The sequence below is a fragment of the Oncorhynchus mykiss genome, chromosome 22 (assembly GCF_057628025.1).
Source record: "Oncorhynchus mykiss isolate SJ-2025 chromosome 22, ASM5762802v1, whole genome shotgun sequence".
Taxonomy (NCBI): domain Eukaryota; kingdom Metazoa; phylum Chordata; class Actinopteri; order Salmoniformes; family Salmonidae; genus Oncorhynchus; species Oncorhynchus mykiss.
Window position 1 is genome coordinate 24,216,253 of NC_143043.1, and position 22,903 is coordinate 24,239,155.

Here is a 22,903-nt window from a genome sequence, read left to right on the forward strand (position 1 = left end):
CATCCACCATGTAGGTTTTCTATCATCTTTAATGAGCATTCTTGTTTGCTGATGACACCTAAATATTAGATTGATGTTGATCAGAAGATACAAATGGGGATTTGAAATTATCCATTCTAAAAACAAATGTAATATACCCACAAATCTATCAAATGTGAAATAAACATCGGTCTGAAGGTTATTGCTTGTGCTTCTAACTGGTATGAGTTTGACTCAGATGTTTCCTTCAGTATTACCCTGGTAAAGTGGGAGAAGATCTCACCACAGGAATGTGAAGTGCAAACTGGTCACCTTTGCCCCCAGAGAACACACAGGTCACTTGACTAGTATCTGTATGTAAAAGTAAATTCAGACAGCCATACAAAATGAAATCAGCAGTGGAGATCTTACAAATATAATCAAGTTGTACAAGTCCACTTTGTGCCGATTGGTGTCAGCAGTGCCTCGGACGTCTGCTTTTCATTTAAGTGTCTGTCTTTAAACGGAGGACAGTACTGACTACTGAACCACTCATTAATGACGTATTGGTGTTCCAGTTCTCCTTTAGGATGACAGCATACAATGAGAGCATGGCCGTGACTGGAGACAGCCCTCTCGAAGACAAAGGCTATTGTGTGTGCCAGGGCAGTGACATCTCTGGGAAACCTTGAGGACCACAACAAACAAGGATATGTGGTCTTTGCACCTCCTTGAACAAAGTGACATGTTCAGCTGAGGTCTGCTGGCAGTTAGGGTTCACAAAAATTCTTCAGGGTGGGTTATTCTTTCATAAATTCACAAATGGATGGGGAACAACAACAAAAGAGCACTTTCATTTTCTACATGGAAGTGCTCTGCTGGTAAAACTGTACAAATATCTCAGTCGAAACCTTTACATACATCACTTCCGTAATCAATGTGTTCTCATTCTCTGTAACCATCTCAATGTCATACCCTATCCTCATAACCATCTTTTCTCTTTTAAATCCATCTCTAATCACTTTTCCAAACCTTTCATGGAAATCCCACATTCACCACCAAAGCATATTTCAATTTCATGTCACCTTACCAAAACAGCTTTTTGTTAAGCAGTGCCATCAATACTATCCCATACAACCCGTATCTTCATAAACCCATTTGAATCCAGTTAAATAAAGCACACACATATGTACATCTAAATATAAACAAAACACCATCCCATTACATAAATATATTGAGAATCAGATTAGAATATAAAACTTATTTAAAGAGCAAATATAAAGAGGCACACGGTAGTTACGACCAAAGTGAATGGTAATTTGCCCTGAGATGAGGAAATGGAATGAACAGAGGAGTAAGACTGAATAAACTCACCTTCATACACAGACAATCTGTTATGATTCCCAAATCTACCCGACTCCCATTAAACTTAAGGCTTCCTAGCCATAAAAAAAAACCACAGTAGCTTTTTAATACCAATTAAAGGAATGCAGATTAAATTACTTCAGTAAATATCAGGAAATACATTGTGTTCAAGTTACACAAAAATAACATGTAATGCAAAACAACTTTTTCCAGTTGAGTAAGCAAATTAAATACCCAGATGATAAATAGTTAAATGCTTCAGTCACAGTTCCCCTAAGCAAATGACTCAAGAGGAACTGAAAACATTTGAAGAAAGACATTCGAGTAAGCATGGGTGGGGTGTGGTGTTTACTGTCCATGAGTCACCTTTTTACAGAACCCTCTTAAATCTCTATTACTGTGGAATTGTAAATCAGAGGAAGAGTTGGGGTTAACAGTAAACTGTAAATGTTATAGACAGACACCAGTGTGACTTGCTGGCTTACTAATTATGCAGGCCAGGGCTTGGTACTGTGCATAGACAACCTGTCTAAGATGACATCATACTGTGCTTTGAGATGTGGCGTGCTGGAGAGCAAGATAAGGGAATGTCACAATGTCACAGAATATAATGTGCGCAAGCCATGGCCTGAAGCTTGTTTGACAGTAGGGAGGTAATGTACAGCTTGGGTCAGGCAAACAAGGACATAGTGTGAGGACGTACTTTACTTTCACTTCCTCAAAGTCTGATTTAGCCCATATCTGCACAGTTCAGTGTTCTGTCGAATGATTTTAGCACAAAATACTAAGAACACTGACGACCACTTACTGGCCTGGCAAAAATGGTCAAGTAATAATTTGTTGACTATTTAAATGTCTCCTTTAAAAGTTACTTGTGGCAAAACAGTATTGCATAAATTTCCCTTGAGATATATCTGGCCTCATTCTTTAAATTCAGGGACAAAATATACCTGACAAAACAAAGACACTAGAAATGACCAAATCAGCTCACAATAAAATAGAATACTAATCTTAAATCAATGCATTATTTAGAAACACGAACTACACAGAAACAGTGACAAATTGACGTTAGATCACAAAGGAAGCTGGCTATCTTTGGTTTGGCTGGGCGCTCTTGGATACTGGCGAGCAGTAGAACAGAACAGAAGCGCTCTTGGGTAGGTGACACTTGCCGGCAGGTTCCTTGCTGCATAAAACCAATAAAAGCAAAATAGGAGCTTGTGGGAGGGGTGCGCCTGAGTCGCTCTTTCCCCCTCAGAAGTCCCCGTCTCCACCATTGGTGGTGGCAGGTGTCTCCTCCTCAAAGCGAAACCTCTTGGCCTGGGTGTGGGGTGAGTCCAAGGTGAAGTTCTCCTTGTCCTCTGGGTCCTCGGCTGGGGCAGCCCACTTGGTACCGCTGCTCCTCTCACGGGGGGTTTGTGGCAGGACAGGCTCGGTACTTGGGTATTGATGCTGCTGCCACAGCCAGGGGTGGGTCATGCAGTCGGCTGCACTGGGCCGGTCCCTGTGTGGAGAGGGTGAAGAGGGACCAAGGTCAAAACCAATTATTAGAAATGAAAAGCACAAAAGCATTTGCTCCAATGCTTCCTGTCAGTAGCAGTGATTTAACCATTAGAATTCCCTGAACCTTTACTGGCTGGTGATAGTCCCACTTACTCTGGAGTTTTGACCAGCAGCTTGCGGATGAAGTCGACAGCGAGCTCCGACACCCTGGAGAAGGCCTCTTGGCTATAGTCCACGTTGACCTGGGACACGTTCAGGTACGTCTCCTGCTTGTCATCCCCTGCAAATGGAGACTCACCCGTCACCAGCATGTAGGCAATCACTCCGACACTCCTGAAGAACACATAACACACACCCAGAATACAGTTAGTACAAATGCGTCAGAGGGTGCACACATGTGTTGACCTGCAAACATACATACTTCACACAAGTGCCTTAGGCAGGCACGGACATAAATCCACAGTCATTGTGTTAATATTGATGACTCACCACAAGTCAGTTGCCGTTGTAATAGGCTCATAGTTCAGGATCTCTGGAGCTAAGGTGAGAAAAGGGAGAACGAGAGAGGCCATATGATTACATCACAACATTGTTATTGTAGAATGTCAGACTTAATTGCAGCTGGTTGAAGGAACATTGGAGGCATGTTACATGGACGTTGCCTTACCCACGTACTCGGGCGTGCCCAAGATCTCTCGAAGCTCTCCGACCATGCCCAGTTTGCGTGCCAGGCCAAAGTCCACAATCTTTATGTCCCCCAGCGGTGCCAGGCTGGTTAGAAGGATGTTCTGGGGCTGAAAGAAAGAGGGAGGGATTGGGTGAGTAGTCCAAAAGGGTAACAAAGTTGTGCAGAGTCATAATACAGCTGTCATAATACAGCTGTATACAGCAGGTCCAGTCATTCACAATACTTCATGCATGAGATTGTGATCGCAGCAAAGATATTCATCTTTACATCACCACTTGCATAAGAGAGCAAATAGGGTTGAGAGGTGTATTTTAGGTGTATGTACATATGTTTGTATGTGCACAGTGCACTTCTGCTTATATACAGTGCCTTGCGAAAGTATTCGGCCCCCTTGAACTTTGCGACCTTTTGCCACATTTCAGGCTTCAAACATAAAGATATAAAACTGTATTTTTTTGTGAAGAATCAACAACAAGTGGGACACAATCATGAAGTGGAACGACATTTTTTGGATATTTCAAACTTTTTTAACAAATCAAAAACTGAAAAATTGGGCGTGCAAAATTATTCAGCCCCTTTACTTTCAGTGCAGCAAACTCTCTCCAGAAGTTCAGTGAGGATCTCTGAATGATCCAATGTTGACCTAAATGACTAATGATGATAAATACAATCCACCTGTGTGTAATCAAGTCTCCGTATAAATGCACCTGCACTGTGATAGTCTCAGAGGTCCGTTAAAAGCGCAGAGAGCATCATGAAGAACAAGGAACACACCAGGCAGGTCCGAGATACTGTTGTGAAGAAGTTTAAAGCCGGATTTGGATACAAAAAGCTTTAAAGCTTTAAACATCCCAAGGAGCACTGTGCAAGCGATAATATTGAAATGGAAGGAGTATCAGACCACTGCAAATCTACCAAGACCTGGCCGTCCCTCTAAACTTTCAGCTCATACAAGGAGAAGACTGATCAGAGATGCAGCCAAGAGGCCCATGATCACTCTGGATGAACTGCAGAGATCTACAGCTGAGGTGGGAGACTGTCCATAGGACAACAATCAGTCGTTTATTGCACAAATCTGGCCTTTATGGAAGAGTGGCAAGAAGAAAGCCATTTCTTAAAGATATCCATAAAAAGTGTTGTTTAAAGTTTGCCACAAGCCACCTGGGAGACACACCAAACATGTGGAAGAAGGTGCTCTGGTCAGATGAAACCAAAATTGAACTTTTTGGCAACAATGTCACCCTGAACACACCATCCCCACTGTCAAACATGGTGGTGGCAGCATCATGGTTTGGGCCTGCTTTTCTTCAGCAGGGACAGGGAAGATGGTTAAAATTGATGGGAAGATGGATGGAGCCAAATACAGGACCATTCTGGAAGAAAACCTGATGGAGTCTGCAAAAGACCTGAGACTGGGACGGAGATTTGTCTTCCAACAAGACAATGATCCAAAACATAAAGCAAAATCTACAATGGAATGGTTCAAAAATAAACATATCCAGGTGTTAGAATGGCCAAGTCAAAGTCCAGACCTGAATCCAATCGAGAATCTGTGGAAAGAACTGAAAACTGCTGTTCACAAATGCTCTCCATCCAACCTCACTGAGCTCGAGCTGTTTTGCAAGGAGGAATGGGAAAAAATGTCAGTCTCTCGATGTGCAAAACTGATAGAGACATACCCCAAGCGACTTACAGCTGTAATCGCAGCAAAAGGTGGCGCTACAAAGTATTAACTTAAGGGGGCTGAATAATTTTGCACGCCCAATTTTTCAGTTTTTGATTTGTTAAAAAAGTTTCAAATATCCAATAAATGTCGTTCCACTTCATGATTGTGTCCCACTTGTTGTTGATTCTTCACAAAAAAATACAGTTTTATATCTTTATGTTTGAAGCCTGAAATGTGGCAAAAGGTCGCAAAGTTCAAGGGGGCCGAATACTTTCGCAAGGCACTGTATATTAAGAGGTGTGGAGGGATAGACCTTGAGGTCCAGGTGCACCACGCTGGTCTGGTGGAGGAGGTGGACGCCCTCCAGCGTCTGTCTGATCAGCCGTGTGATTTGGCCCTCTGGGAGCAGCTCATCACAGTCACAGTGGTCAAAGATCTCACCCCCCGCCGCACTGTCACACAGAGAGAGAGAGTGTCACAGTGTCTAACACAAACTATCATAAAACTTTGTTGCATGATTGCATCCATAAAACCTAGGTGGTTGAGACTCAGCTGAGTGTATAAGCTTGTTTCATATAATTTCAGGTCAGGCAACAGATAATTGGGTATTTCCAATGGAATAGCCTTCCCCTTTCAGTTCTAAAAGGCACTTTGCTTTCAGGGCAGGATTAGAAAGGCTTTTCTCAAAACTCAATGAAACAAACAGGGAGGGTGGAAACATGTCTATTGACTCTCAGAATACACAAGAGTGCTAAGGGTGGGGTTTCCCTTTATCTACTTCCCCAGTGTCAGATGAACTTGTAGATATCATTTTTATGTCTGTCTCCGGTATTAAGAAATATAGAGGTAGATTTGCGAGCCAATGCTAACTAACGTTAGCGCATGACTGGAAGTCTATGGGTATCGCGCTAATTAGTAACTTTCTTCAAACTGCACGCAGAGAAATAATAGTATCAACGAGTTCATCGGACTCCAGGGAAGTAGATAACGGGCCTCATTGGCAAAATCCATAAGTGTCCCTTTAAGCACAGAATGTGGATTGCAGCCCATCTGCATTCTTCATTCTACTTTCTGTTTTGTTGGATTCAGTGTAAATTAGTACTGATTCCAATGAAGTTCAAGGCATAATCACACATACTGTCTCAGATATGAGAAACTTTCTTAAATAGCCTCTGTACAGTACAAAGATAGGTTTACATTTAAAAAAAAAAATAGAAACATACATAAATAGCGGATTTGAAAGATGGGTTAAGGACTTGACAGATGTAATGGAGGAAGCTGATGGGGTGGATGTGTGAACAACAAACCTTTAAAATTGCTACTGATTGAACTGATAGCATTGAGTGCAATCTAAAAGTTGGCCATAACTCACTATTCCAGCAGCAGGATGATGTCGTGGTCTGTCTCATAGGCAGCGTGCAGGTTAACCACGCGAGGGTTGTTGCGGGCCGCCTCCAGCACACCCATCTCGTGCACCACCTCGGCCCGGCAGTCTCGGCCCCGCCGCCGCTTCCGAAGGAACTTGGCGGCAAACACCTTCCCTGTGGACCTCTCCACGCACCGCTTCACCACCGCAAATTTCCCCCTGGCACAGAGGACGAAGGGAGGGCCGAGTCATTCATCACACACTATCTGGGTCATTTTAGTCTACGCTGAAGGAGACAACTGTTACAATATGACATCAGTTAATATTTACATTTAGACAAACATTACATTTTGCTTTGGATAAATGTGTCTGCATATATTATTTATCCAGAGTGACTTATAGTCAACAACCACGGTGCACTGCCAACCAAACCGTACTGTGGCGGCTTTGATATTTTTTTCTCACATTGTCTTGTCAAGCACCGTTACAGCAACTAGGTGGATGCATAACCCGGCCAGCCTAGTAAGCCTATAGCTTGGTTTAGTAGTGTGAAAAGGGTTCAAATGAGGCCACTCCATACCCACACCCTACTATAACAAGTTGTGGTAATCAGGGTCTGAAATGAACACCTGCCACATGCAGATAGACATCTTACCCGCCAATGCCAAAATCAATTTCACCTGCCACCTTAGCATTTGCAGTGAAATAACTACTGTAATAGCTGTTTTCAAAGTATTTGTTTCATAGTTGTTAAATGAATTGCTCAAATAGTCGAATCCTATATAGACCATCGCACCTTTCGTTGCAACACTGCCTAGCTGGGGGATGTGCGCACATGAAGAGCTAAGTGAAAGATAGTCTAATTTACTTGAAACGAAAGTCTACTGAAGTGAGACATTGCCCTTGTGTTTCTTGGCTCTTTACATTGTTTTGTTCACAAGTTAGGTTGTTTTTCAATGTTTGCGTTTCAACTGCTAAGGAAAAGACAATGCTACAATGCTAGCCAGCTATCTCACAGGCACAAACATAACTCGAGTTGCATTACTACTTAATCTCCTGTGCGTAAAGGGGCAGGTGAAAATGGTCTCATAGTTTGGTTAAAAGACTATGGTCACAAAAAATGAAATTAAACAATATACCACATTCCTTATTACTAGTAATACATTTATTGTTTTAGAAACATTACAAAGCATGCTCATCTGCCTTTTTGGTGTTTTGCTATAATTCCTGCTGAAAAAAAATATTTAAAAAAATCTGAGTGGCTGGTAGATTTTTCAGCTACTTTGTCTTGCTCACATTGATGTAGAGGTTGTTGTCGTCGCTGCTGACCTCCCAATAGACCAGGCCTGGGAAATTCCAGTCCTCTGGGCCTGATTGGCATCACACTGAAGATCATGATTAGTTGATTATTGGAGGCAGGTGTGTTAGCTGGGTCAAAAGATTGGGGTCAATCAGGCCCCCGAGGACTGGAGAAGCCCAGGCCTGCTATAGGCTATCTCATCGTTGTCGGTGATCAGGCCTACTACTGTTGTGTCACCAGCAAACGACATGATGGTGTTGGAGTCGTGCCTGGCAATGCAGTCGTGGGTGAACAGGGAGTACAGGAGGGGATTAAGCATGCACCCGAGGGGCCCTCGTATTGAGAATCAGCACGGTAAATGTATTGTTGCTTACCCTTACCACCTGGGGGCGGCCCGTCACGAAGTCCAGGATCCAGTTGTGGAAGGAAGTGTTTAGTCCAAGGGAGCTTAGCTTAGGGATGAGCTTTGTGGGCACTATGGTATTGAACGCTGAGCTGTAGTCAATGAATAGCAATCTCATATAGGTGTTATTTTGTCCAGGTGGGAAAGGGCAGTGTGGAGTGCAATAGAGATTGCATCATCTGTGGATCTGTTGGGGCAGTACGTGAATTGGAGTGGGTCTAGGGTTTCCGGGATGATGGTATTGGTGAGACATGACCAGGCTTTCAAAGCAAGTCATGGCTACCAACATGAGTGCTACGGGGCTGTAGTCATTTAGGCAGGTTACGTTCGCTTTCTTGGGCACAGGGACTATGGTTGTCTCCTTGAAACATGTAGGTATTACAGACTCGGTCAGGGAGAGGTTGAAAATGTCAGTGAAGTCACTTGCCAGATGGTCCGCGCATGCTTTAAGTACACATCCTGGTAATCGTCTGGCCCCGTAGCCTAGTGAATGTTGACCTGTTTGAAGATCTTACTCACATTGGCTACGGCGAGCGTGATCAGTCGTCTGGGACAACTGGTGCTCTCATGCATGCTTCAGGGTTGCTTGCCTCGAAACCAGCATAAAAAACATTTAGCCCATCTGGAAGGCTCGTGTCACTGGGCAGCTAGTGGCTGGGTTCCCTTTGCATTCCGTAATCGATTTTAAGCCCTGCATCCGACGAGCGTCAGAGTAGTTCTAGTAGGATTCAATCTTAGTCCTGTATTGACGCTTTGCCTGTTTGATGGTTCGTCTGAGGGCATAGCTCTAGCCTGTAGCTCGGGACGTTGTCATCAACGCACTTATTGATGAAGCCAGTGACTGATGTGGTATACGCCTCAATGCCATTGGATGAATTCCAGAACATATTCCAGTCTGTGCTAGCAAAACAGACCTGTAGCATAGCATCCGCATCTGACATCTTCTGTATTGAGCGAGTCACTGGTACTTCCTGCTTCAGTTTTGGCTTGCAAGTAGGAATCAGGAGGATAGACTTATGGTCAGATTTGCCAAATGGAGGGCGAGGGAGATTTGTATGCGTCTCTGTGTGTGGAGTAAAGGTGGTCTAGAGTTTTTTTTCACTCTGGTTGCACGTGACATTCTGGTCAAACAGATATGTTTGACTGCATTAAAGTCCCCGACCACTAGGAGCGCCGCTTATGGATGAGCATTTTCTTGTTTGCTTATGGCATTAAACAGCTCATTGAGTGAGATCTTAGTACCAGCATCGGTATGTAGTGATAAATACACAGCTACGAAAAATATAGATGAAAACTATCCTGGTAGATAGGGTGGTCTACAGCTTATCATGAGGTACTCTACTTCAGGTGAGCAATACCTAGAGACTTCCTTAATATTAAATATCGTGCAGCAGCTGTTATTGACAAATAGACACATCCCATCACCCATCTTACCAGACGCAGAATTTCTGTCCCGCCGACTGTATATTATCCATGTCGTCATTCAGCCACGACTCGGTGAAACATAATATATGAATTAATGTCCCGTTGGTAGGACAGTCTCAAAAATGGTAGGTAGGACAGTCTCAAAATGGTTGAGGCGGGTTATCCACTTGCTGAAAAATTCTCACAAGGCACTCCGATTGCCTCCACGTGTACCTCTGTCTTTTCTTCAATCAAATGATAGGGATTTTGGCTTGGTCTTGGAGAAAGAGTATATCCTTCACGTCGGACTCATTATATAAAAAAAAAAATCTTCATCCAGTTTGAGGTGAGTAATAGCTGTTCTGATACCCAGAAGCTCTTTTTGGTCATTAGCAGCAACAGGTACAGTACCAGTCCAACGTTTGGACACACCTAAGAAACATAAGGTTTCTTTAAGTTAATCTTTCATTTTAAATGGAGAAAAGCACTGTCTACTGATAGAATGACTGTTTGTGAATTCTCATCCACGTGAAGTGCAACTAAAGCACAAAATGAAGGTTGATACCGAGCAGAAATTACAAGAGGCATTTTAGATCTGTTTTCTCCTGCGTCAAAAACACAGAATTCTACATTAATTAGCAAGTAAAAATGACTGCTTGAGTTATCTAAGCAAGTGGCTGAATTAATAAGGTGACAGGGAATCATATAGTGTTCGCTTTCTGCAGTGTTTGAAAATGAGTTCTGTACAGCTGCCACTGCTTGATTTCCTTGCGTTTTTATCCTCTCTGTTCTCGGCCTGTCTGCTCCTCTCTGACCAAAACAGGTACACATGCTGCTCCAGAGCCAGTACTATTCTTCCTTCACACAAGCATGTGTCAAAATTTTGTTCATTCGCACAATGTCTCTCGTTCACATTTGCTTGTATATGTCCAAACTAACCAAAAATTATATCCGGTAGCTAATACTGATATGTATAACTGCCTGTCATTGCAATTAGTTTATTTTCGTTTGTGCTCACTAGCCTATTTAGCTAGCAGCCTTTATGGAAATTCTCTATTCATTTTGTTAGCATTCTGGTAATAGATGCCCAATGGGCTGTGTTTTTTGGGCACCCCCTTGTGTACTAAAATGGTAATACCGTAAATCCCGGGATGAGAGAAGGACGGTATAACAATATGAAAATCTGCATACTGCCCAAACCTAGTTTGTACTGTAAATTAACATTGAATTGACAATTTCACAATCTAGGGAAAACTCAAATTGCCACCCTGTACACACACACACAAACAGGAAGAAGACCATTTTAGTCTATTTCCTCTTTCTCTGTGGCTGAGCTCAAGTCTAGTTTCCACACGTCCTTGCTTCCTTCGTCCTGCATTGCACTAGTAAGATGAGACACCAGGGATGGGATGTACCCTAGGCCATTCATTGACGCTCACTTCAGACTACAATACTTCTACTTAAAGCTATTATGTCACTCACATCTAAGTTACCTGTAATTAAATAATGATACATAAATTCATCTTTCTCCAAATGCTGGATTTTAACCCACAGCAGCCAATCCACCAGTCATTCTGATCTTAACTCCAACCCACCGATGTCCACAGATTAACCCATCTTTCCCAGTATAATGCAATTTTTCTATTTTCTTTTGCAATATATTCCTACATTTTACTATAGGACTCATAGAAGAGTCCTGGACCTACCTATTTGTACTATTTCTACAAATATACCCTAAAAATAAATACTTTACCCAAGAGTATAATGATATTTCCAATTGACCCATTGTGGTTTTTCAGAACCCCTAACAATACAGTTTGCAGGTCCATCTGAATCCTGATATAACAACCATTCCTAGACTTGACTTCAAAAGCGAGCCACCGATGGACAGTACCATAAAATGTTCTATTGATTCTGTTTCCTCGTGCACAAGGCTGACTGTTCAATGTCCCATATATTGAGCACTCCTTTGTATTAAGTGTTTTATATAATAGCTTAAATGGAAATTGGATTGTGTGAATTGTGTCATATGTCAGTTCAGACCCGATACCAAGGTATTGGGACATCAAAAACCTTATACGGTATTGCTGTCAAATATTTTTACTGTAAGACATGGATACATTTTTGGATTTATACTAATCATTGAGCCATTAGATTTTTCAATGGGTGGCAGATAAAATTGGAATAGGCATTTCCTTAGACTAATTATTTTATTTATTTTGTGGCAAAGCCGTGATGAGTTAACATAGGTGTGCAGTTGTCACACAACGCCACCAATGTCTCAAGTTGAGGGATCGTGCAATTGGCATGCTGACTGCAGGAATGTCCACCGGAGCTGTTCCCAGAGAATTGAATGTTAATTTATCTATCATAAAGGCGCCTCCAATGTCGATTTAGAGAATTTGGCAGTACGTCCAACCGGCCTCACAACCGCAGACCACGTGTAACCACACCAGCCCAGGACCTCCACATCCAGCTTCTTCACCCGAGGGATCATCCGAGACAAGCCACCCAGACAGCTGATGAAACTGAATAGTACTGGTCTCTGTAATAAAACCCTTTTGTGAGAAAAAAACGTATTCTAATTGGCTGGGCCTGGCTGCGCCCATGCCCAGTCATGTGAAATCCATAGATTGGGGGCAAATTTATTTAATTCAATTGACCGCTTTTCTTGTAACCTCAGTAAAATTGTTGAAATTGTTGCATGTTGTGTTTATATTTTTGTTCAGTATATTCAATCAAAGTTGCAAGATCGCTGAACTTTTCAAGGGATATGAACACCAAGCATATCGACTTCACCATCTGCCCATTTAAAATCGGGAGACCACATGACAATTTAAAGTTTATCTTTTAGAGGCCAATCTGCAATATACACTTAACATAGTCAGGTTATAGTCCAGAGAAACTCGAGAAATTATCCAAGTCCTCAATGAGGCCCTTCAAGGTTTAACTCAAGAGAAAACTTTAAGCATCGGCGTACATTGATACTTGTCTCTAAACCCTTATTTTTTTGCCCCTTGATGTTATCATTAGATCTGATTTTTAAAGAAAACAATTGAATGGCCATAATAGGTATGGTGACATAGCCAACCTTGTTTTACACCTCTTAACAATTCAAAGTACCCAGAAATAGTTCCTTGTATGGCAGCTCTAGCAGGGCAGAGATTGTACAAACTGACTTGTTGGAAAGGTGGCATCCTATGGTGTCACGTTGAAAGTCACTGAGCTCTTCAGTATGGGCCCTTCTACTACTTGTTCGTCTATGGAGATTGCATGACGGTGTGCTCGATTTTATACACCTGTCAGCAACGGGTGTGGCCGCAATAGCCGAATCCACATACTTTTGGCCATGTAGTGTAGCCTATAAGCTGGGGAGCATTTTTTTTTTTTGTCCAGATCATAGCAATCATGTCCTATTCCCTCGTCAGTTCATTACTTAAATAAATGGATTATGGCTATAGACTACCAATTAATGAGTTGTCATTAAGCTGCATAGCCAATTGTCATTAAAGTGTTATTCATTTAGACAGATTGCCCGAGTGGTGCTGTGATTGTCTTTTCAATTAGGCCTGTAAGTGAAGGGATTTACAACACATACCCTTCTTTTGTATCTGATGTGGTGGGGTGTAAATGTCCATCTTTCACCTCATTTCAGTAGGCTTAGTCGAGTATTGCATCTGTCGTACATCATCTGTTAAAAAGCTGTCCTAACCTATACAGTTCATTCATTGCTATTTCTACCATTCTATATCCAGGAACCCGATTTATTTAGCTGATTTCAGTGTGATGTCTCTTCCCTGCCATTTGACCCATAGTTGTGTGGGGTACACCAGAGAAAACAGGACTCATTTTTCCCCATAGCTTTTTCTTTATAGCTTTTTCATGTAGAGGGCTCTGCTCATGTCGGCGTTGATATAGATCCGATGGCCCCATACATCAAAAGGTCTGACTCCTGACTTTTTGGCTTTGATGGCCAGTCAGAACTTTATCTTTGTTCCTATAGTTAAGGGACTTGGCGATGATGCCCCTTGGTTTACTGATCGTGTCCCCTCTCGGGTCACCTGTTGGATGTGCTCGTTTGTTATGGGAGCCTGTGTAAAATTCTCCTGGCCCAGTAGTTGTGGTATTACCTTTTCCAGGAATTCTTCCATTCCCGTTATTCCACAGCATTCAGGGAAACCTAAGAAAATTAAGATTTGAACAGCGACTGAAGTCCTCCATCCCATTGAATCTTTCAGTAAGCCACCTAACGTATTTTTGTTCAGAATCTGGAGATTCTCACGTGCATTGAAAATAAGAATTTCTTAACTGACTTGCCTAGATAAATAAAGGTTAAAAAAATTGGCCTAGTAACAAACAACCTGGTGACTTGACAGTAGGTCTAAGCAAATTTGATTGGCACAGGAAGAAAGGAAAAGGGTCTGCTACTCATGAGGTAGGATTCAAATATTCAACTGTATAAAAAATATAAATCTTTATGTGGCTCCTTACATGCATGTACAATGGATTCGAAAAGTTTTCAAACCCCTTGACTTTTTCCACTGTGTTACGTTAGCCTAATTGATTAATTGACAAAACCCCATAATGACAAAGCATAAACAGTTATCATTTTAGCAAATGTATTAAATCAAAACTGAAATATCACGTTCACATAAGCATTCAGACCCTTTACTCAATATCTTGTTGAAGCACCTTTGGCAGCAATTATAGCCAAGAGTCTTCTTGAGTATGACACCACAAGCTTGGCACACCTGTATTTGGGGAGTATCTCCCATTCTACTCTGCATATGCTCTCAAGCGCTGTCAGGTTGGATGTGGAGCATCACAGCACAGCTATTTTCAGAGATTTTCGATCAGGTTCAAGTCCGGGCTCTGGCTGGGCCACTCAAGGACATTCAGAAACTTGCCTTGAAGCCACTCCTGCGTTGTCTTGGCTGTGTGCTTAGGGTCGTTGTCCTGTTGGAAGGTGAACCTTCACCCCAGTCTGAGGTCCTGAGCGCTCTGGAGAAGGATTTCATCAAGGATCTCTCTCTGTACTTTGCCCCGTTCATCTTTCCTCTTGATCCGGACTTGTCTCCCAGTCCCTGCTGCTGAAAAACATCCCCACAGCATGATGCTGCAACCAACATGCTTCACCGTAGGGATGGTGCTAGGTTTCCTCCAGACGTGAAGCTTGGCATTCAGGCCAAAGAGTTCAATCTTGGTTTCATCAGACCAGAGAATATTGTTTCTCATGGTCAGAGAGTCCTTTAAGTGCCATTTGGCAAACTCCAAGAGGGCGGTCATGTGCCTTTTACTGAGGAGTGGCTTCAGTCTGGCCTCTCTATCATAAAGGCCTGATTGGTGGAGTGCTTGTTGTCCTACTGGAAGGTTCTCCCATCTCCACATAGGAACTCTGGAGCGCTGTCAGAGTGACCATCAGGTTCTTGGTCACCTCCCTGACCAAGGCCCTTCTCCCCCGATTGCTCAGTTTGGCCAGGCGGCCAAGCTCTAGAAAGTCTTAGTTGTTCCGAAATTTCTTCCATTTAAGAATGGAGGCCATTCTGTTCTTGGGGACCTTCAATGCTGCAGACATTTTTTGGTACCCTTCCCCACATCTGTGCCAACACAATCCTGTCTTGGAGCTCTACGGTGAATTCCTTCGACCTCATGGCTTGGTTTTCACTCTGACATGCACGGTCAACTGTGGGACCTTATATGTGAACGACCGGCTTCAATTATTATTATAAAAAATAAATTTTTTAATCCGTCTTACATAGCAAACTTTGATATTGCGTTTTTTACATGGGATAAAAGTAGACTCAGAGCTACAAAATTGTACATCATACACTACAGTTGAGGAACAAAGTGGAAAGTAATTATGCGTTAATAGTGAATCTTGTAAACTCACGTTTGAGAAAATGGTCTTTGAATGTTTTGAAACTACTATTGGAGAGCCCTTCTTTGTCTACACCCATTCAACATTGTTCACACCCTCTTAAGCTTTAGCCCCACCCATCTCTTTAAGGGTTCATCCGAATGTACTAACAGCAGCAGTCAAGCATCCAAGCTAACTTGCTAGCTACTTCCAGACATCTAAGTGAGAGACAACAGCTCACTGAACATTACTCGCCCTAGCAGAGCTGGTTAGGCTATTATGTTATTCAGAGCGTTGGTGACTGCAACTGTGCTGTCAGATTGTCCATTTGTAAATTCAGAATGTTTCGCATTCAGAGAGCACACTGGACGCTCTGGCCGATGAGTCGGGTTGATCCGAACGTTCTGACCTCAACTGCAGTCAAGCACCCAAGCTAACTGCCCCATATTGGCTAGCTACTTCCAGACACATAATGAGAGAACACCCCACTCTGACCATTTGACTCACCCTATAGCAATGCTGGTTATGCTGTGTTCATGTTTTCCAGGGGGTTGGTGACCAACTCTGCTGCTGGCAACAATTTAATTATGCTATTTTTCCTATGCAGCATTCTATTTATTATACAGTGAACAGAGTGAGGTTCAATTAAATATTTGTTGTATTGAATAGAAGAGTGAATCAGTTTGTGTAGCATAACGTTTAGAAAATGGGAACAAGCGGGTGGGCGAACAGGGCGCTAGGCTACTCAGTAAAGTGATACTTCGCCTGGTATCATATCATTATTAAATGTTGGTATCGTGACAACACTAATTTAGATGGAAAAGTAAAAACAAATAAACAGTTCTACAACTGTTCAACAAAGTGCCTGCACTGCCACAAAAACCTTTTTATTATATTGCATTGAGTATACCAAACATTAGGAACACCTTACTAATATAAATTTGCAGCCCCCTCCCCCCTTTTCCCTAAAAACAGCCTCAATTGGTTGGGCATGGACTCTGCAAGTTCTCGTAAGCGTTCAACAAGGATGCTGGCCCATGTTGACTCCAACGCAGCCCAGAGTTGTCCTTTAGGTGGTGGACCATTCTTGATACACACAGGAAACTGTTGAGCATGAAAAACCCAGCAGCGTTGCAGTTCTTGACACAGACCGGTGTGCCTGGCACCTACTACCATACCCCGTTTAAAGGCACTGAAATAGTTTGTCTTTCCCATTCACCCATTGAATGGCGCACATACACAATCCATGTTTTAATCGTCTCAAGGGTTGAAAATCCTTATTTTAACATGTCTCCTCCCCTTCATCTCTACACTGATTGAAGTGGATTTAACAAGTGACATCAATAAGGGATCATAGCTTTTACCTGAATTCACCTGGTCAATCTGTCATGGAAGGAGTAGAGAAGTTCAGATCTCTATGCTGATATTTGTTTACAAGGAGTACATGATGTATTCCTAAATAGAAATGTAGAAGCATACAAATAAATCAAAGAGAACAATTAAAGTATTTCAGTTTTACTGATAAGGAACAGCTCAAAGTTCATGAATAAAAATGTTTTTGGAGTGATCCATGGTCAATGAAGCACAATGTACCCTTAAAAAATGTCACTTGCCCATTTAAGGGATGACCGTTACCACGGTAACTGGGCACTGTCTTGTCTGTGAAGAAAAAAAATCTGATAGCATCTTAGCAGCAGACAGTTGCAGCAAACTCAAACTACCTAGCTTGTGAACAAAACAATATAACTGGCCAAGAAACACAACAGTAGTCATACTTTAGTAGCCTTTCTTGTCAATTCGACCATCTTCATGTGGTCTTTGGATTGAATGTTTGCATATCCAAATGCTCAGTGTGACCACCCGCCAACGTGGCTGGGTGAAAAAGGCATTCTTACCCACAAATGACAAAATCTACCTGCATTTGGCAGGTGTTCACTGGAAGACAAAGGAGGCCACCTGTACTAATTACCTATCTAGCCTGCTTCAAACACCCGTGTGTAACAGAAGAAAGCTGCCAGAAATGTGTTGTAACTGAAATACTGTTGGCTGCAACTGTGATGAAGCCGGCTAAAACAGTGCACAGTAAGTGTTTTGATGTGATATGAAAGTAAAGGGCTTTATGCTTCTAGAACTGTATCGCAACTAATAATCAATTAATGTCTGTGTTTGGCTGTTTTGTCTTCCAGAGCCAGTCTACCTCTGAAAATACCTTAAGGTCTTTGGAACATAAGGAGTAACGGTCGGACTGCCTTCACTCCTTAAGAGTACATTCTTGGGCTAGGGTGTACCTAGTAATGGGTCCTTTATGGTAGGCAACACATGTTAGGTTTGGGACAGGCACACATACAGCACTTATAGTCACATATCTTTGTGAGGATAGGTCACAAAGATGAGGCTATCTACTTACAAAAGGACTGAGGTCATCCTGTTTGAATATGGAACAAAAAATGTAAAGTTCGGATTTTCCTGAAATTTGATAACAGAAATTATATTGGGAGAAAATCCTTAACCCACAAATCTGTTTGTAGATAGGCCTACTACAATTGCATTTACAGTGTGATAAGCATCAAGGTTCCACATAAAAAAAAGTACACAGCTGCACCATTGAGAGCATCTCGACTGGCTGCATCACTGCTTGGTACAGCAACTTCTTGGCATCACTGGGGCCGAGCTCCCTGCCATCCATGTCCTCTATACCAGGCGGTGTCAGAGGAAGGCCCCAAAAAAATGTCAAAAGACTCCGGCCACCCAAGACCACCCAAGACTGTTCTATCTGCTACCACACGGCAAGCATTAGCGATGCGCCAAGTCTGGAACCAACAGGACCCTGAACAGCTTCTACCCTCAAGCCATAAGACTGCTAAATAGCTAACCAATGGTTAGCCAGACTATCTGCATTGCCCCTTTTTGCACTAACTCTTTTGACTAACTCTTTTGACTCATCACATTTGTTGCTGTTACTGTTCATTATCTATCCTGTTGCCTAGTCACTTTATACCTACTTACAGTATATTTTTACATTTAACTAGGCAAGTGAGTTAAGAACAAATTCTTATTTACAATGACGACCTACACCAGCCAAACTCGGACAACGCTGGGCCAGTTTGCGCTGCCCTATGGGACTCCCAATCACGGCCGGTTGTGATACAGCCTGAATATGAACCAGGGTGTCTGTAGCCTCAAGCCCTGAGATGCAGCAAAATATACACACATACATATATACACCTACATACAGTGCCTTGCGAAAGTATTCGGCCCCCTTGAACTTTGCGACCTTTTGCCATATTTCAGGCTTCAAACATAAAGATATAAAACTGTATTTTTTTGTGAAGAATCAACAACAAGTGGGACACAATCATGAAGTGGAACGACATTTATTGGATATTTCAAACTTTTTTAACAAATCAAAAACTGAAAAATTGGGCGTGCAAAATTATTCAGCCCCTTTAAGTTAATACTTTGTAGCGCCACCTTTTGCTGCGATTACAGCTGTAAGTCGCTTGGGGTATGTCTCTATCAGTTTTGCACATCGAGAGACGGGAAAAAATTTCAATTCCTCCTTGCAAAACAGCTCGAGCTCAGTGAGGTTGGATGGAGAGCATTTGTGAACAGCAGTTTTCAGTTCTTTCCACAGATTCTCGATTGGATTCAGGTCTGGACTTTGACTTGGCCATTCTAACACCTGGATATGTTTATTTTTGAACCATTCCATTGTAGATTTTGCTTTATGTTTTGGATCATTGTCTTGTCGGAAGACAAATCTCCGTCCCAGTCTCAGGTCTTTTGCAGACTCCATCAGGTTTTCTTCCAGAATGGTCCTGTATTTGGCTCCATCCATCTTCCCATCAATTTTAACCATCTTCCCTGTCCCTGCTGAAGAAAAGCAGGCCCAAACCATGATGCTGCCACCACCATGTTTGACAGTGGGGATGGTGTGTTCAGCTGTGTTGCTTTTACGCCAAACATAACGTTTTGCATTGTTGCCAAAAAGTTCAATTTTGGTTTCATCTGACCAGAGCACCTTCTTCCACATGTTTGATGTGTCTCCCAGGTGGCTTGTGGCAAACTTTAAACGACACTTTTTATGGATATCTTTAAGAAATGGCTTTCTTGCCACTCTTCCATAAAGGCCAGATTTGTGCAATATACGACTGATTGTTGTCCTATGGACAGTCTCCCACCTCAGCTGTAGATCTCTGCAGTTCATCCAGAGTGATCATGGGCCTCTTGGCTGCATCTCTGATCAGTCTTCTCCTTGTATGAGCTGAAAGTTTAGAGGGACGGCCAGGTCTTGGTAGATTTGCAGTGGTCTGATACTCCTTCCATTTCAATATTATCGCTTGCACAGTGCTCCTTGGGATGTTTAAAGCTAAAGAGAGTTTGCTGCACTGAAAGTAAAGGGGCTGAATAATTTTGCACGCCCAATTTTCCAGTTTTTGATTTGTTAATAAAGTTTGAAATATCCAATAAATGTCGTTCCACTTCATGATTGTGTCCCACTTGTTGTTGATTCGTCAGGAAAAAAATACAGTTTTATATCTTTATGTTTGAAGCCTGAAATGTCGCAAAGTTCAAGGGGGCCGAATACTTTCGCAAGGCACTGTATATACATACACACACCTCAATTACCTCGTACCCCTGCACATGGACTTGGTACTGCTACCCCTTGTGTATTTATTCCTTATTTTATCACACACACACACAACCACCCCCCCTCTCTATGCATTGTTGGGAAGGGCCCGGAAATAAGCAGTTCACTGTTAGTATACTAAACCTGTTGTTTACGAAGCATGTAACAAATACAGTTAGATTTATAGTTGTTATAGCTAAATATGGTATCCAGCCTTGATAGGATGAGAGTAAGTATTAGCTCACTAACGTTAGCTCTCTCGGATGCAAAAGGCCAATGGAATGCATTGGAGTCATAACAATAACTGAGAGAATGGGTTGATGGAATGAGAAAGTTTGAAAAGGGGACATTGTAACATTGGCTCACCTGCCCAACTCGCCAGTGATGTCATAAACACTGTCCATCGGTTCCGTATTGATATGGGTTTGAATTTCTCCAAATAGCCCAGTCGGTCCATTGCGGCCGTCAATCCGCCTGCGAGACATCGTTGTTGTTAGCCGGACTTCACTGTGGCAATAAATTAGCACCTGTCAAGCCGAATCAAGGCCGTAGACTATCTAGCCAGCTAGTAGCTAATGTGTTTAGCCAGTGCTAAACCAGTTAGCTGAAAGTTATTTAGTTAGCCAATGTTGTAACTATTAGCTGGATAGCTACATAGTAACGTTAACTAAGTTACTAGCTAATAGCTAGCTAGTTTGAGATGCTTTAGCTGTGGATAATAACTAGTTAGTAGTAGAACAGCAGGTTAGTTACTTGAAAGACAGGTCACGAAGAACAACGGCTACCGTTCGCTAGCTAGCTATCCATCTAAACAACCGTACTAGCTCCTTTTTACTTTTCTTTAATAGACAGCTAACTATACATCACGAATTGTCACTTATCGGGTTGATTGACAAACAACTTAAACTTTCCCTATTGACTGTGTTCATTAATAAGCGAGTTTAGTGCCTAGCTAGCATCTGGATAAAATCCTTCCTCCCGTTGATGTGAGCAACACGTCTTCAAATTTAGATTGCGACCAATCTCGTTCGGACGGTTTTGACATTTTGTCGCCTCGTTCTGCGCAGGCGCGACGTGTCTAAGTCTTTTCAACTTCATCTCAATTTTCATAATACAATAAATATTTTAACCCGTGCATCAGTAGTAACTTAATTTATACTTCTAACTTGACTGGGTGTTCATTTAAATCATTTGTTAGGTATTAACACATTTTTTGGAAAGGTTGTCAAAGAGACGGCTCGTCGACGTGAACCTGTGACCCCTGATGCCCTCTGGTGGTTATATTCAAAGTAAAACACTTTAGGTTACGACCGTAACCCCGGTTCTCTATAGTATGAGTGAGGTATTTTACTTGTGGGCTACGCCCCCAGCGTATTTGTCAGAAGCTTTTATTACACTACACCAGCCATGATTGACTGGACATCGGGACGTGTGCATCGGGGAAGGGTGTCTTCCTACCCTATAAAAAGGTCCCACACAGTGTCTGAGTAATTCAAAATTAGCAACAGCTCTTCCTCACTCATGCAAGGAGGGTGGTCTGGTGAAATACCTCACTCATACTATCAGAGAACCGGGGTTACGGTTGTAACCTAAAGTTAGCTTTTCAGTATTTGCAAAACCTAGAGACTTCCTTAGATTTCGTACACCAGCTGTTGTTTACAAATACACATATCTAATCTTACCAGAGGCGGCTGTTCTGTCCTGCCACAAAAGCGTAAACCTGTCTGCTGTTCGTTATTCATGTCGTCGTTCAGCCACGACTAGGTGAAACATAAAATATTACAGTTTTTAGTGTCCCAACTCGCTGGAATACTTAATGGTGCCAGAAGAGATGGCTGCCGTTTTACGGTCCCCTAACAAATTGTGCTATTGTGTGTGTCTTTTTTGTGTTATTTGTAACTTATTTTGTACATAAATGTTTCTGCCACCATCTCTTATGACCACAAGGTAAGCGTTACCGGAGCGCCAAGCCTAGTTCCAAAAGACTTCTTAACAGCTTTTACCCCCAAGCCAAAAGACTCCTGAATATCTAATCAAATAGCTACCCAGACTATTATTGATGATGAGGCTCTCGTGTTCAGATATCAGTAAGTGGACTGGAGGCAGGGCATGAAAGGGATAACTGAATCCAGGTTGTTTCGGTCATCCGTTTCGGGTAAAGTAGCTGCGTAATTGCGCACCCAACTCACTCAGGTGCTTCACTATATCACATTTGGCATTGTCCGCAAACTTGAGTTCATTTGCACACAAAAAATCGAATAAATGGATGGAAAGACCTGTGTGTTGTCCTTGTTAATGCAGACAGAGAAGAGCTCCAACTTCTCAATCATAGCTTCAATTTTGTCCCGCATATTGAATATACAGTGGGGCAAAAAGGTATTTAGTCAGCCACCAATTGTGCAAGTTCTCCCACTTAAAAAGATGAGAGGCCTGTAAATTTTCATCATAGGTACACTTCAACTATGACAGACAAAATGAGAAAAAAAATTCCAGAAAATCACATTGTAGGATTTTTAATGAATTTATTTGCAAATTATGGTGGGAAATAAGTATTTGGTCACCTACAAACAAGCAAGATTTCTGTCTCTCACAGACATGTAACTTCTTCTTTAAGAGGCTCCTTTGTCCTCCACTCGTTACCTGTATTAATGGCACCTGTTTGAACTTGTTATCAGTATAAAAGACACCTGTCCACAACCTCAAACAGTCACACTCCAAACTCCGCTATGGCCAAGACCAAAGAGCTGTGAAAGGACACCAGAA

At 42.2% G+C, this 22,903-nt stretch overlaps 1 protein-coding gene across 3 annotated transcripts; it reads right to left on the reverse strand.

The window, feature by feature from the left end:
- Positions 1 to 11: 11 nt before the first annotated feature.
- stk17b (serine/threonine kinase 17b (apoptosis-inducing)) lies at positions 12 to 21,396 on the reverse strand. 3 transcript variants are annotated; one of them, XM_021579277.3, is made up of 8 exons: positions 20,894 to 21,396; positions 20,507 to 20,614; positions 6,553 to 6,765; positions 5,494 to 5,632; positions 3,494 to 3,620; positions 3,316 to 3,364; positions 2,980 to 3,159; positions 12 to 2,827 (listed from the first exon to the last, which is right to left on the reverse strand). In XM_021579277.3, exons 2-8 carry the CDS (start codon positions 20,542 to 20,544, stop codon positions 2,578 to 2,580), a joined length of 996 nt encoding a protein of 331 aa, XP_021434952.1. In that variant the 5' UTR covers positions 20,545 to 20,614; positions 20,894 to 21,396; the 3' UTR covers positions 12 to 2,577. The 3 variants fall into 3 exon arrangements, with proteins under 3 accessions (XP_021434952.1, XP_021434951.1, XP_021434950.1); XM_021579276.3 differs by having other exon boundaries at positions 20,507 to 20,647; positions 20,894 to 21,196; XM_021579275.3 differs by having other exon boundaries at positions 20,507 to 21,375.
- Positions 21,397 to 22,903: the final 1,507 nt, after the last annotated feature.